The 16159-nt window shown below is 45.9% G+C and overlaps 1 protein-coding gene across 9 annotated transcripts in view; it reads right to left on the bottom strand.

The window, feature by feature from the left end:
• Positions 1-16159, bottom strand: part of LOC147712238 (scavenger receptor cysteine-rich domain-containing protein DMBT1-like) — a 685888-nt gene that overhangs the window by 577691 nt on the left and 92038 nt on the right. For 8 of the 9 annotated variants that reach the window (XR_015295985.1, XR_015295986.1, XM_086922971.1 and 5 more), the window contains exon 3: positions 14095-14136. The exons of the other annotated variant lie outside the window; for it this stretch is intronic. Coding sequence is in view for 5 of the 8 variants with exons in the window: in XM_086922971.1 (XP_086779097.1) it covers positions 14095-14136 (42 nt within the window). In the remaining 3 variants the exon portion in view is untranslated. The remainder of the gene's footprint in view (positions 1-14094; positions 14137-16159) is intronic. 9 annotated transcript variants of the gene reach the window in all.

Below are 16159 nucleotides of genomic sequence, written 5' to 3'. Positions count from 1 at the left end.
TTGATCAATGACCTAACCATGGCTTGCTTCGAACAGTGCCAGAGGAGATGGAAGAGTTTAGTACCTCTCTGATGACGGGCAAGGTGGTATGGGAAGCTGCCATTAGGATGTCAGGAGGAGGGGCAGGATCTGCCAGAGAACCTGATTTGACACTGAGGGCTAGTGATTCTAGAGTGGAAAGGTTTAGTGGGGGGAAGTGGGTTAAGCTGTATGGAGTGGGGTGGTGTGGCGGGCTAGGGAGGTTATTAGGTTGATTAGATGAGCCAATGTTTGGGGAGGAAAATGTTGAATAGATTTTGTTAATTTTCTGATAAAAGAACTCGGCAATGTCATTACGTTGGGTGACAGATTTCTCGACATGCATCGCAGGGAATGGGTTTGTTAACTTTTTAATAATCTGGAAGATCTCTTTGGGTTTAGATTTAGCCTTCAAGATTTTGTCGGCGAAGTACGTCGACTGAGCTGCTTTTATTTGGGTTTTATACTCGTTGATGGTTTCACGGTACCGGGTTTTGTTGTCTGCCGAATTGTCTAAATGCCAGCGTCTTTCCGCCCTTCTACAGAGATGCTTTTTTTCCCTAAGAGACTGGGTATACCAAGGGGCGGTTTTGTGGGGTCGCTTCAATACAGTCTTGCTCATTGGGAGAGTAGAGTCAAGAGTGTGGGTGATCCAGTTGGTATAGGCCTGGTTTGCTAGGGCAGGATCCTCCTGTATCTCTGGTTGTGAGCTAGCAAGTTTGATGCACCACTTGTCAACCTCAAGGTGTGGCCAGGCTCGCCTGAGTTTGGTGGTGGGGGCGGATGGAGAGAGGTTGTACATTATGTTGTTCTACATCACCTTCAAAGAGGCAGGGAATGGTAGGTTTGCTGTAGTGCTCAGGCCCCTTATCTCTTAAATATATTTCCCTAATTCTCACTGCCTGTCTTGTGTGTTATGTGAGATGTATGATCTGATACGAAAAGACCAGTCTCAGTTATTATATACTCCTGCTTTTAACCCTCCGAAAGGATGTTTTCCTTTACCGAGTATGTTTTGAAATTACCTAGGATCCTCCTTGGGTTTTTCTTCCCAGCCCTTTTAGTATAAGGGTCATGAGGGACTCTCTGAATATCATCTTCCAGGGTCTGTCATTCTATGTAAGGGTGAAATTCTCTATGAAGGCTAATAGCAAAGGACCTTATATCCCCTCCCTCAGACTCTTCTGGGACATTCAGGATCCTAATGTTATTTCTTCTAGCGCTATTTTCTTAACTTTCTAGTTTACCCTCAATTCTTTGTCATTGTCTTTTTGTCTCGAGATTTCAGATGAATTTTTTTACACTTGCTTTGAAAGATCTTCCAAGGCTGTCTCCATTGCTCTGACTCTTTCCATCATGTCATTCATTTTTTCTACAAGCTTTTTGCAAACTGTTTGGATTTTCATTTGATTACTTTCAGAAACAGCAAATTTTTCCCTGATTTTGGTGAGTAGCATGGCTAGAAGGCCCTCTGTGGATGATTGGACCCCTACATTGGGGCCGGTAGCTAATTCCCATAGCACATATTTCTGTTAGGTGGACTGATTCAGCGGAATATCAAACCTAGGATCATGTGGAAAGCAAATGTTGTCATTCTCTACCACTGCCAAAAGGGCCAGAAGAGTGAATCTATTTGTAAGAGGTACAGTAATCATGTCTGTTCCCAAAACCCCAGTGTTTGCTATCATGGGCAATTCAAGAGAATTCAATAGCGTAGAGCCAATACTGCTACCGCTTCTCATGGCCACTGTGGGGTAAGGGAGTTGGACTGACTAGCCTGGGTAGCTTGAGTAGACTGGGTGGATTGAGTAAGTAAGGTAGATTGAGCCTGAACCTTAAAATAGGAGCGGAGTGAAGGAGTAACACGAATATTAGCAGGTTTAATTTGGGTTAGCTCTTTTCCCCTGGTCAGGGTAATTCTCTCTGCAGATGCTTTTTTATTTTGTAGGGTAAGAGTTTTTTTTAGAGTTCATTTGCACTGTGGGCAGTGTTATTTTCCTAATTTGAGCTTCGGAAGGGGGCTGACTTTGGCACCAGATATCCCTACTTGTGAGGGTATATCTATTTAGCTTGTTTACACCAATGTGTTATTCAGCCTGATTCTTTTTTCCGCTGTCTTGCTGCTCTTCACAAGCAGTACCCTCGCCCACATTCAACATCGACCCCCAATCCCCCTTGGTCCTCCAGCTTACCGGGGTCATTTGCGAGTGCCATATCCCATAGCCCACATTCTCCAGATATGCTATCCCGCCTTTGCTTCGGAACAAACCAGTCTCAGGGAATTCTAAGTTGGTATCGGCTTCACGAAAAAAATGCGTAGAGATGCATGGAGCCATCAGAGCCGTAACCTGGCTCCCGCTGCCCCAGAAGCCAACCCTGGCTGCGGCATGGCTGCCACCGGCGATCTGCACTGCAGCTACTGTCCACCGGCTCCCATGCGGCGCTCCACCACTCCGGCCGCCACGTCACCTCAGGCAACAAACACCGCAAAATACGGGAGCTAAAAGCCCCTGACACCATGCCCGCCTTACGGCAACTGCACACATCCAGGCACCATGTTTTTTACGCATTTAGTCCGTCACAATCGAGCAAGAGCCTGCGACCGCTCTAGCTAGCAGCCATGTTCCCCTGATTGGATCATTCAAGCCTTCGAGGATGAGTTGGGTGTTGTCTGCATAAGAGATTAAGTTGAGTCGGGGGATCTTACAACTCTGAGAGGGGCGTCATGCAGACGTTGAACAGAGTGGGGCTGAGGGATGATATTTGGGGTATGCCACATTTGAAATCCTCCGGGGCAGAAGTTAAGGGAGGCAATCGGAGGCTCTGTGTGGGGAACAGCCTTTATGACGCGGCTGTTACACTGCGTGCCGTTACAACGTGTTTTTTTCAACGCAAGTCGTTACCAAGACTTGCGCTGGAGGGTGCTACAGGACCAGGAATTTTTTAATTTACTATCCAACACCTTCCCTACTGTACGTAGGCTGGTGTTGGAATAGTAAATTAAAAAATTCCTAAGTCCGCACCCCCTCCAACGCAAGTCGTGGTAACGGCTTGCGTTGAAAAAAACGCGTTGTAACGGCACGCGGTGTAATAGCACACGTTGTAAAGCCGTACAACCCTCCGTGTGCATCCTGTGAGGATATTTTGCTGTATGCCCGATGTTGTCTTTTGATGAGGCTCTTGTGGGAGACGTTGACAAATGTGGCAGAGAGGTCGAGGAAGATCAGGTGTGCCATTTCACTGTGGTCGAGGAGGGTTCTGATGTCAACTGTAGCAGTGATTAGCGGGTCTCAGTGCGGTGTTTGGCCAAGAATCCTGATTGTGAGGGGCCGAGTAAGTCATTTTGTTCAAGGTATTCGGTGAGCTGTTGGTTGATGGTCTTCTTGTGGACTTTGGTTGGGTAGGGGAGCACGGAGATCGGTCAGTGATTTTTGATGTTGCTGGGGTCGACAGAGGGTTTCTTTAGGAGGGGTCTGATCTGAGTTTTACCATCTATCTGCGAATATTACTGTGGAGGTGGACGTGTTGAGAATACTGGCGAGTTCTGTGCTGATTTGGTCGGTTCCAAGGTTGAAGATATGGTGGTGACAGAAGTCGTTGTGTGCCTCACAGTAGAAGTCGCTGGGTGCCCCAGAATGTATGGACCACATGATGTCAGAGGTAGCCTGGGTAGGTCGCTGAGACCAGGTGGTGATCGTTTTGGCTGATATTCACAGTTTGGTTGAGGTTGTCAAGGTTGAGGGTGGTGGGTTGGCAGTCCGAGTTGTTGTAGATGGCGGCAATCTTGCTCTGGAAGCAGTCCAAGAGGGTGTTACAGAGTTCTTGCGAGGGGTGGATGGTATTCTCTGTGACTGTCGGGTTGGAGAATTCCTTGACTATTTTGAAGAGTTCCTTCAGTTGGTTGACAACAGTGTCGATGTGAATGGTAATGGCTGATCTCTTGGCTTGCTTAATTTGTAGGTGGTAGCTGCTGAGGGCTGCTTTGTGAGCAGTTCTGATGGAAGGGTCCTTGGCGATTTACCATTGCTTCTCGATTCATTAGCAGTTTCACTTAGTGTCTCTGTGGTGTATCAGCACACTTATTTAGAGATTTTGTTGGCTTTTGCTAGTTTCAGTAGGGCAACTTTGTCAGCGCACTTGGTGATCCAGGTGGAGAAGTACTGGACAGCCTGGTCAAGGTCTGCTGAAGATTTGGGTTGTGTGGTGTCGAAAGCATGTGTCCATTTAGTCTCAGTTACCTGCCCTAGCTGTGGTGGGTGACGCTGTGGTGCTTGGCGATGGTATGTTGGGCCTCAGAGATGGTAAAGTGAATGATGACCAGGTAGGTCCAGGTGAGTTCTGTGACATGAGTGAATTTGATTCTTTCACTGACGGTGAAGATAGTGTTGAGTGTATGCCGGATTAGATGACCGGTTGGGTAAGGCAAATGTTGTTCATGTTCTCCAGGAGAGTTTGTGGAGTTGGCTTTGTTGGAGTCGTAGCTGTGGAAATTGAGGGATCAGAGAAAGATGTAGTAGTGGGAAACGATGGCTACGGGGGCGATGAGATTGAAGAAGGTGTGCAGAAGGTAGGCCAGAAACCCAGGGGTCTATAAGCAAAAGTGGCTCTATTTGTGGTCTTGGAGTTGGTCTATAGTCGGAAGTCGAGGTGTTCCATGAGAGGCATGGTGTTGTTGTTGGTGGTGGTGGTGCATTGGATGGTTTCCTTGAAGATGAGGATGATGCCCCTGCTGTGTTTGTTCGTGCAGTCACTGTGTATCATCTTGCAGCCATCTGGAGTGGCATTGGTGATGTCTGGGTTCGAGGAGTAGTTGAGCCACGTTTTGGTGATGAAGGTCACATAAGGCGAGAGGATGGTGATGGTGTCCCAGATTTCTGTGGCTTGTTTACAGAGCGAGTGGGCATTGATCAGGATGCATTGGAGTGGTTCCGGGCTGTTCATGATCTTTTGAGTGGAAGTGGTATGGGAGTCATTGCGTGCTATGTTGTAGGAGATGCAGTCGTGTAGGTAGGTGAAGGGTCCAATGGTAGATTGTTGTGAGGAATTGAAGCAGCTGTTAGGGTGTCTGGAGTTCAGGTCCAGAAGCTCCTTGAAGGCGTATCAGCGGGAGGCGAGGGGCCAGGGGTACTGGCGCTAGGCGCTAGGCATTGTCCAGGAACATTTGAGCACAGACTGGCTTGTCTTAGGAGTGATCAAATTGCTGGTGGCCAAGAATAGCAAGTTAAATCAAGATATCTGTTGCAAATTGCAAAATTTGTGTGTGGTAAATTGAAAGTACTTGGAGCCAGGTTTTATAAGATAGGTTGAATTTATTAAAGCTTAGTTCCAGGTTAAGTTCATTAGAAGAAGATAAGTAGACATAAAGTAAACCCCACCACTCCCTGCCGCTCAGCCTGCCTGCCATCAACTGCCACTCCACACACAAGCCAGGCACCAAACATTCCATGATGTCATCAGGCATTCTACCACTCACACTAGCTGAGCAACAGGAAAGTCACAGCCAGGGAAATGAAAGACATAAGCCAAATATATCAGTGTGCTAATGCTGATAAAACATTTTGAGACACTCAAGTTTCCGGAGCAACCTTGGTGTGAGTGGGTGGGAGTCTATGCAGGTCCTTGCCATCATGGCAGGGAAGTCTTACTTTCTACGTACATTTACAGTCACAATGATTGGTTCTGGTACGTACATTTTAATATTCTGGAACTAGAGGAGTTTGGGTGCCAACAGGAAAAGGTATAGTGTACTGTATTTTCTGAAGATGAATACTATTCATATTGTATGTCTGCAAGAGTCACACCACTCTGACATAGAAGGCAGCAGGTTGGCTAGAAAATTTAAGTGGCAGCTTTACTCTGCTACCTACTCAACATTTCTCAGGGTAGACCTTATTTTGAAAGCACCTGGGAAACCCTTTGATCTGACGTACATGGAAGCTGATGTTGGGGGTGGGTCCTACTGGTACAGGGTAGACTTGATGATGTGGAAATTGCCGTCATGAATACTTAAAGATCCAACATTGACGATGGGCAAGTCTTCTCCAAAATTCTTGAAGTTATATCACTGGCACTGGACAGTATGGTAGTCTAGGCTGGTGATTTTAATTGTGTCTAGACGGTGTGCTAGAGAGTCACCCCTCTCACACAAACAATAAACAGCAGATGACACTTTCGCTACACAAAACGGTCATTAACATGTGGTTCTGAGACAAATGGAGGGCCACTCATCGCTCTGTGAAAGAATTCACTTGCTATTCTCCTTCTCATACAACATACACCATTTTAGCTAGCATATTGTTATCAGACTCATTGGGGAGGAGGGTGTCCACATCAGCCCACTTATCCCTTTATCTTTCAGTGCATGCCCCGGTGGTCTGTGAAATTGGCTGGGAGAACCAATGGGATAGAGACTTTCTCCCCAAAATCTTCAAAACGTGGTGGGAAGGGAGATAATTGCAGAGGTTCTCTCGGATTACTTCAAGAAAAATTGTTCCACCACACTCTATTGTGGAATAGAATAGGAAGCAAAAAAAGAGGTGATTTGAGGGCACTGTGGGATAGGTGAGAGAAATATACCTTAAAATCGTACCCCCAAATTCTCTACAGGGCGGGTGCTACTTCCCGACAATTATTAGCTTGCATCCTCAGACAAGAGACTCCCTGCTCCCTCGTACTTCACCTTAGGGATTCTCTGGGACAGGATATATGCACCCAAAGTGGTATCATTGATGGACTTAAGAGTCACTTACAAGTCCACCACAGCCCTCATCCCCCTGATCAAGATCGTATAATGGCATTTCTAAATACCATATCCCTACCCCAACTGAATGAGGAGACAATGATTGATTTGAAGGCAGAACTCAATTTGGAGGAGGTACAAGCGGCACTTCACCAGCTGCCTAGAGGAAAGGCACTAAGTGGTGATGGCTTCCCTGCACAGTTCTATCATGCATTCTCCCCTTCCCTTACCCAGCATTTATTAGATGTGACCCTGGTAGGCAAATACTCAGGTGTACTGCCTGAGTCTGCTGGCACAAGGGGTATACATCTTTCTTGCTAAAATCAAGGTCAGATAGTTCGGAACCCAGTCATTAAGCATTTAGTCCATGATGACCAATGGGGGTTCATACCTGGTCATGGCACTTATAGGAACCTCTGTAGATTAACACATATTTTGCATGAGGTGGAGAGTAGGACGGACGAGCTCACCATTGTCTCAATAGATATTGCCAAAGCCTTTGATACTGTGGATTGGCAGGACTTCGTGCAGGTGCTGGGAGCTCTTGGGGTTGGCCCTCATTTTTTCTCCTGGGTGAAACTATTGTACACAAACCCTACTGCCAAGGTGAGAGTTATCAAACTATGCTTTGAAAGCAGGTCAACTAGCAGAGTGATGAAATAGGGCTGCCCAATTTCTCTGCTCCTTTTTGCCCTCGAATTGGAACCCATTGCTATTTGGATTCGGCAGGAGATGGAGCCCTGGGGTTTAATGTAGGGGATACTACTCTTAATGTTTCTTTATGTAGACGGCTCCCTTTGTGTACCTATCAGCACTACCTCCCTCTGCTGCTTTTAGATAGGTTTGGAAAAGATCTTTGGTCCCTGGATTAACCACAAAACAAATTTCACTTCCCACTGGGTGTTTTACAGTTGCAGCCCCCTGAGTCTTTGCTGGTCTTCCCCTTCACTGCTAAATCGATAAAACATCTTATTTGGGCATGATGGTGGTGCACACTACACAGCAAGGCTTACACCACAATATTATCAGGGTCATGGAGGGCCTCCGATCCTCCATCCGGTTTTGGAACACTCTCCTGCTCTCATCATGGAGCATGTAGCAATCTCCAAAATAGTTCTTTTGCCATGATGACTTTACTGTATTTGACTGTCCCCCTCCGGATATCTTCAGAACACCCTACTTATCTCTTTCATATGGGCAGGGGATGCATGTAACCAGGAAGGAATAGCAGTACAAAATCTGGAGCAATACTATTGGCTTCACAAATTCAGTGTGCAGCTAACTAGCTCACGGAAGGAGATAACTGGGAGAAGAAATTATTGATCAACTTCTCTATTGACTTCAGATCCTGATAGGGAGACGAAGAGATGAGGACTGCATGCCGTTCCTGGGCCAGCCAAACAGTCATGCACTCTTTGCATGTTTCCCAGGTGGCGGCATTACACAGCCATGTGAGGATCATGCACAGGCTTCCTGTTCCCATCAGAGCGCAGAACCACGGTGCTCAGACCAATCACAATTCTTCATTGCAGCATTGTGATTGGCTCAGGGTGCTCCCTGCTGCTGCTCGGGACTGTAGACCGGAAGAAGGAAGAGGACCAGGATGGGGACGAAGGCGAAGCAGTGGCCGGCTGTTCCAGGTAAGCTCTATTTCTTTCATTCCCAGACCCCTTGCCGCCTCTGCCACCGCCGCGCATTACCCCTATCTGGTAGCAGCTGCTACTGGTGCTTTGCTATATTATCTCTGTATATCTTTTAGATAATGTACCCCCAGCTGTATCACTGAAATTCTCTGAAGAGTTCCGTGACCATATATTTTTGGGGTTTCCCTCTACACTTCCCTATCTCCCTACCAAGCATGCTTACTGGGCGGGGAGAAGTTTCTCAATGCCTATTCTTTTATTTATATAGACGTCGGCGCTCCTGTACCTTCATGGTGAAGTCAGAGTACAAATAAATCGTGGAGCCCCCATATTGTAGATCTCCGTTTTCTCTAGCTTGCTTCAGACTCGCATCCCTATCTCTATAGTTCAACAATTTTGCGATCAGTGGGCATGGTGGGGACCCAGGGGAGGTCTGGGTCCAAGTGAGCGATGAGTCCGCTCCACTATGAATGTCTCCGAGAAGGTTTCTCTGCCCAGTAGCGTGACAAGGAGTTTCTCTATAAACACTTCCATGTTGCTTGCCATTGTGTATTCTGCAGGCCCATAATATGAATGTTACTCCTCCTGGACCTAGCATCTAAGTCCTCTTCCTAATCCTGTAACATGGTGAGGATTTTGGCCAGCTGCTTTAGGATGGTATCGGCTTCCGATTGCGCCTCCTCCACCTCCGACACATGTCTCTCGGCCATGTTGATTCATTCTGCATGTTTATCAAGGCGCTCCGACATTCTATCCATTCGGTATGTTAGAGTGTCTATTTTCCCATCAATCGTTACTAAGATTTTCTGCATTTCTTTTGGATCTGCCTGATATCGCCAGTCGCCTCTTCGGGCATGTCTGTCTTCTTCTCGGGAGGCCTAGATTTCTCTGCCTCTCTGTATCTTTATTTGCGCTGCTCAAATTGAAACTTAGGTTGAGATTTGTCCACCTTTGCCATGATGATACGAAGGTGTGGGGGGCCTTAGCTTGCTCACCTGCACTTCCCGGTTGCCTCAGGTGCAACTCTTAGGACCGGGGGTACAATCCAACTCTGCACAATGACAGCTCGAGTCCAGGGCTCAGATCAGTAGGGCACACCAGTCCGCCTAGGGTAGACTCCGCTCTGAAGATATTCGAGTGTTAGGGCACTTCAGAGGGCAGGGAGGGAGTCTCACCACCGTGGTCTGTGACAGTATTCAACTGGGCCCTCACAGCGTGAGACATATTCGATGTGGATTGACCTGTGTTGAGGGCCATTGACCAGGCACGCTCTTATCTGGCACCTCAGTGTTGCTTAACCCCAGCTCCATGCCCGGGGATATAATTGGGCAGCTTGATTTCTTACTTGGTTTCTGTAGCGCTGTCAACTTACTGTGGATCGCACTCACGTCTCAGGTCACAGGTTTGTGCTCCGCTGTGCAGCCGCTGTGTGGCCGGACTGTGTCTCTGTGTTGCAGCCAGCACAATGCATGTCCCTCGGATCCAATAGTCATCCGCTGCACCACCTCTATGCCTGGGGACGATAGTCATTCCAGTTGTCGGGCAGAGGCTGCGCTGTCATCAGGATTCTCCAGATCTTTCAGTTCCGGCCTCATGCAGCGAGGGCCCAGTGGGCGTGGCAGCCACTGCACACCAGTGCGCCAGGCCGGGAAACAGGCTGCTTCATCTTCGTTCTCCTGCTGCACTCAATCTGCGGCCTCCGGTATGCCAAACCGTCACACAGCACTACCGCTGTTCGTGCCTTAAGTTCCGGACGTGCACGAAGCACCCAGATGTCAGGATAAATTACGGATTTTGGTGATTTCTCGCCAAGCTCGTATAGAACACGGCCATTTTGCGCTCTGGCAAGCTCTGCCCCTCCCTCTTCAAGTGTGTTGTTACAAGCCATTCTAATACTGGACCCCAGATGTCTTTGGGTCTTGAGGCTGCAGTATTAATTCCCAGAATATTGATAGTTGAGCCTGACAAAAAGTGATATCTTGCAACCAGACTTTGACTGATGGGGTGGTGGGTTTCCCCCAATGTGTTGCCACTCTGCGTTTTGTCAGCAACAGTAATATGACGTTTCAGAATCGGGCACTCGCGGGATGTCCTTGATGTATCCCAATATGCCTAGTATCGGTGTGGGTTTGGCTGGTATCCCCAGGATCTCCCCACATGTGTTTAATATAGCCACCCAGTATCTCGCTATATGAGGGCAGTTCCAAGATAAGTGCAGAAATGTTGCAGGTTTAGTCCCGCATCTCCAGCAGCTCACGTCGGGTCTAAGTCCCACATCATGTAACTGGGTGGGGGTTCTATAAAATCGATGCAGAAATTTAAAATTGATCAATCTATACTTGCATTTAGGAGACAGCATCCGTAATTGGCCACACCAGCATTTCCCCTGCTCCTCCGACAGTGGAGGGTTCAGTTCAGTGTTCCAATTTGAGATTGCTTTAGGCCTTGTCATCGAGATGTGGTTTGCATGGTATTGTATAGATGTGTAATAAGCTTGCATGGCAACAGGCCAGTCAGCATATGTTCGAGAGCATGCAGTGTGGGCTTGGGGTCAAGGAAGGTGTAGTGCACCCATCGGTATGCCGCACGTATTTGATGATACAGAAACATCTCTACAAAAATAGGCCCAGCTACTCCTCCCCCTGTTGGAGTAGGACGAAAGCTGCCCCCAGGATAGAGGTCAGGAAAACTGTTCATGCCTATCTGTCGCACGAGAGCCACACTTCATGTGTCATCAAGTGGGGGGTACTTGTGCGTTGCATGCCAGTGGCGCAGAAAGGGGTGTGTAATATCTCCAGTTTGGCTCTCTTTCTCCGGCCCTCCCATATCCACCGTAATGTCTCTACTGTGTCATCCTGGGGACGTGTATATGGCTGATAAAATTGTTACCTGGTGGGGGGCCCGCGCCACCCTGCCTATCTTCACTGCAACATGAGGCTGGAATGGGATAGGATGAATCCAATAGTGCAACAACTGGGCCTGTGCCCACTAGGCATACAGCTGGACATCCGAGCGCCCAGCCCGCCTTGCGTTAATGGGGGGTTGAAAGTTTTCACTATATACAGGCCTGCTTCCCGGACCACACCAAAGACAGAATCAGGGAGCGCATTGTTTTAAAAAAAAACTTGTGTAAGAGGGACAGGTAAATTTATGAACAGATATAAAAATGTAGGTAGTACAACCGTTTCCGCTATTGCTATACGTCGCGCCAAATAAAGCAGCAGTCTAGCCCAGGTCTGCAACTTGTCCTCCAGCAATGTCACAGCCCTTCCATAATTCACATACCACAGTTCTTGTAGGTTTCTGCTCATCCAGATGCACAGGTAGTGGATAGAGCCATCTTAGAAGAAATTCCAGCAAGAAGGTCGAGGTGTCTTCAGTTAGAGGGAACAGGACTGATTTTGCCAAGTTTATTTGACAACCAGACAACCCCCCAAATCTGAGAAGCTCCCGCAGTACAGAGTGTAAGTTGTCTCCTGTCCCCTGGTGGTGAAACCCAGATCCCTGGCTGCATGATGTTGCCTAAGTCACGCAGCCAGTGGCTCCATGGCTATGTGAACAACAAGGGGGATATGGGGCATCCCTACCTCATGCCTCAGGTGATTTGCAGAAAGGGGAAGCCAGTCTGTTTAGTCTAAGTTTGGCAGTGGGGAGAGTATATAACAGTTTAATCTGGTTGATATATAACGGGCTCAAACCCAATCTTGTCAAGATAGTGAATCAAAGGCCTTAGTTGCGTCTAGAAGCGCAGCCAAGGCCTGGGAATGTGGATTGAGGTAATGCAGCACTGCAAAGAAGGTGTGTAAGTTATGTGCTGTGGACCTTCCCTCAATGACGGGGGAGACTGCCTGTCTCTAGGGATTCCCCGTAAAGAGTTAGCAGCTGGGGTGCCGGTAGATCTGCGTAGTTCTTATAGAAGGCTGCCGTCAGACCGCCTGAACTCGGAGCTTTATCAGGGGGCAGGCTTTTTATTACTAGTATAATATCTTCTTTAGTAAAGAGTTCCTCTAAATAAGCCCTATGTGCTCTGCCCAGCCAAAGCAGTTGTAAGGCGTCCAGGTAGGCCTGGAGTTCTTCTGGAGTTGTGCATGAGGATGAGGTATATAAAGTGGTGTAGAATTGAGTGATCAAGGATTTCTTGGGGAACGCTTACTGGTACGCGGTTAACGTCTAGTATTTCTGTAATGAATATGGCATTGTTAGGCTTATGCAACATATTAGGCAATGTCTTGCCGGGCCTGTCCCCCTCTCCGTACCTTCTGGCTTGGGCAAATTCCCCCATGAATTTCACCTCTCTCTGCGCCTCCTCTTCATATTCTGAGACTTTAGACCTGATTTCGCCCATGAGGCTTGGGTTTTCGGAGCCAAAATATTTCAGTTCTAGCTCCCTGATGTCTGTTTTCAATTTCCCGAGGGAGTGTCTAATGGTTTCAGTACCCCGGCCTGTCTGGAAATACACTTCCTGCAGGTCACAGCCTTGAAGGCCTCCCACAGAGTGGCCTGAGAGAGGCGTATAATCAACCACATGGTGCTTCCTAAGTGTTGCCATTTTTTTTCTTTTTCTCACATTATCAATGCTTCCAGGGCTATGCTCATCCGCCTCTGCCCTTTGTAATGCGGTCCAGAACTGGGGAGCAATGGGCCTTACGAAGAGAGTGTTGCTTCTGTTTCTGAGCAGCGCTTCCACGGTGCCAGTGAACTCTTTCTGTCTCGTTTGGCCATTTACTTTGAGAACTTAAATTGCATACAAAACTATATGAAAAATTAGCGTAAGCCCCGCACTTTCCAACTTCTCCCTTTTGGTTTGTGAGTGAAGATAACATGAACCTGTGTGCTGATGGTGCCCTGGGGGCTGTTGTGACATACCTAGTTACTTTTCTAATCAGAGGTGAGGGAGATGGAATATTGATCCATTCATTTTCCAATAGATAACTTGTAATCAAAGGGGAAAGGATCACTTGTCCTGAACAACCTTAGGTCTGCAGGATGGTTTTCGGGGGGAATTCTGTCCCAAATAAAAAGACCCTCATGCACGTGATGGGTATGGTGTTGTCTCAGAGCGGTATATCTTGGTTCTCCGCTTCTATTTCACGTGTGTGCATAATCATCAGGTCTAAGTAGACCTGATGATTATGCACACACGTGAAATAGAAGCGGAGAACCAAGATATACCGCTCTGAGACAACACCATACCCATCACGTGCATGAGGGTCTTTTTATTTGGGACAGAATTCCCCCCGAAAACCATCCTGCAGACCTAAGGTTGTTCAGGACAAGTGATACCTAGTTACTTGTAATACATTATTACTAGCGATTAGAGACATTTTATTGCGTTGACGTGCATGCAGAAGGACATTCAATGCATGCATAACAAATCTAATCTCATCTTTGAGACCATAAAGCCTAGTCCTATTTAGTGAAAGGCCCTTTGCAAGAGACATTTATAAAACTGGAAAACTTAACAAATTATATGGAAGTGAGCTATAGACAATGCAAGCACCTCTTCTGAAATAGGAAAGTTACATATAAGGACTGATATACTATTTCAGTGGGCCATAATCAACACTCAAAGCGGTCCTAGGCTAAACTTGTATACGAAATTGCGGTCCAAAGCCCATAAACCTCAAGCTGAACCCTGTAGTATTGATCATCGTTATTAAATCAAAACATATGCCAGTGGATTAGCAGACTCACCTGGTCCAATTTTGTTGTCGGAGTCTTCAGGGGCCTTTGGAGCTGTGGAAAAACAAAATGGAGGAAATGTTAGATTCAATCGATGCTGCTGCTCATGTCCACACTGCAATAATGACAGAGCAGGGGACAGGGACATTACACAAAGGATGCAAATTGTTTGAAAACAATGTTGCGATTCCCACCACCTGTGGCATAACTGCTTAATAATAAGTCTGCTCAGCCCCCCCAAAAAATAGCCTTACGGTTTAATTAATTTGGTGTTCCAGGTGCTTATTTGTCATCACAGCAATGCTTAATTTGTAAAAAAAAAAACCAAGTAGGTGCCAGGGCCCTTTTACGAAGGCCACTGGAGCTTGCTCCATCCATTGCTCATGCCAGTGCTGCCAATGGCAGTAACGCCACAACTACTAACCATATCACTAATACAATTGTGATGGTTTTTTAAAAAACGTACTGAATTATTAAACAGCGTGATTGTGTGCATCTCAAATTTAGACAGATAGTCATTAGTGCTGGTGTTCAGAATTAAGTACTGGTGCCGAACACCGTATACCATCGGCTGAAATTAAGCACTGGATCATATTATTATTAGCAAAGGGGGCCTGACAGGCAATCCAGTGACCTGAAAAGAAAGTGGAAATTAGACCTGCTCTACCTGAGGGGGTTGAGTCCTGCTGTTCAGCAGAAGTAGCAAAGCAGGCCGATGGCAAGGAACAGTGACATAAAGTACATTGCCCTGCATAACAGCAACATGAAATAGTAGCATTGCAGGTGATTTTTATCTCTGAAAATTTGCAATAAGTAATGGTACAATATATTCCATTTTTAAAGCACACAATATATTTTTGATGTTTCAGATTATTTGTGTGATTTAGTTCTGAAGAAAAATTGGTAAATTCTTAACCAATGATAATAAATATTTTATGCAGTAGGGGATTTCAAAATACATTTACTGGGGATTTGAAGAGTGTTGATAGGGACCATTACAGTAATTAGTGCCAACTTTTGTGTTCCACACAGATGATTGCGATAGTGTAAGGTCTTCAAAATCTCGAACCTGCTGAGAACATTGGAAGGAGGATTTTTTATGGTTATATTGAAGTTGATTCATAATAGCTATGGCAGAGTGACTGAATGGGGACTTTTTATATTTTTGGTAGAATTTCATCATTTGTGCCTCAAGATGTTACTTCTGTCGAATGTTCTGAATAAAATGTATTCCAGGAAGAAAGGCTCAGGACATACGGTGAATTCGTTCAGCAAGTGTATTTTTGGGGTTCTCGCTTATGAGGTTTGTAACCATTTTGTACAATGTCATACTAAAAAGATACAAAAACTGTTTTCTTGTTTTTAAGATTTTCATTTACCAGATCTAAAAAGAAATTTAAAAAAGAAGCTCCCTTGCATTTAAGAATTGTATTACAAGGGTTGTGTCTACTATGCACTTTGAGGAGTAAGACATTACTGAAAGTTTGACCAGAATTCATAAAGAATTACGATGTTTAATTTAATTATAAGGGTCTTATTAAGGGCCTGATTACCAATGGCCTACATTGGATGCATCTGATAAAATTCTAAACTGAATTGTTTAGAAATTATCGTATGCAATAATGTTGCATATTCCAGTTTACCACACCAAAATCTGCATGTCCCTGTAAATAAAAGGTCTGTTACTTCTTTAAAATTCCAGCAGTTATGACCAACCAAATATAACCATAGGGTTCACCTGGACATAACCAGATGAAATAAACAGTTGTTTACAGGAAACAAAATTTAATGCGTCACCCGTGTCAGTCTCTCTGTTTGTAAATGGATTGTTTCTATTTGTTTCAGCAATGTAATGGAGTGTAATTTAGTTCCAGGTATTGCCAAACATTATATTTCATAGATTATGAAAGATTTATGTTTGTTAAAAAATGTTCCCTCTAGTATGCTTTTAGAAGTTTTGTCTCCTCCTTCCCTTCTTCTGTTTGATTTATGTCCTTCTCACAGTCTTGAAAAAAGCAGTTTGACTGTGAAACATGTTTCAGTTTTGAATTATGAGATATAACATCTATCCGTTCTT

The sequence above is a fragment of the Lissotriton vulgaris genome, chromosome 5, assembly GCF_964263255.1.
Source record: "Lissotriton vulgaris chromosome 5, aLisVul1.2, whole genome shotgun sequence".
NCBI classification, from domain to species: domain Eukaryota; kingdom Metazoa; phylum Chordata; class Amphibia; order Caudata; family Salamandridae; genus Lissotriton; species Lissotriton vulgaris.
The sequence above is the reverse complement of the archived record's forward strand: the minus strand, read 5'-3'. Positions and strand labels throughout refer to the sequence as shown.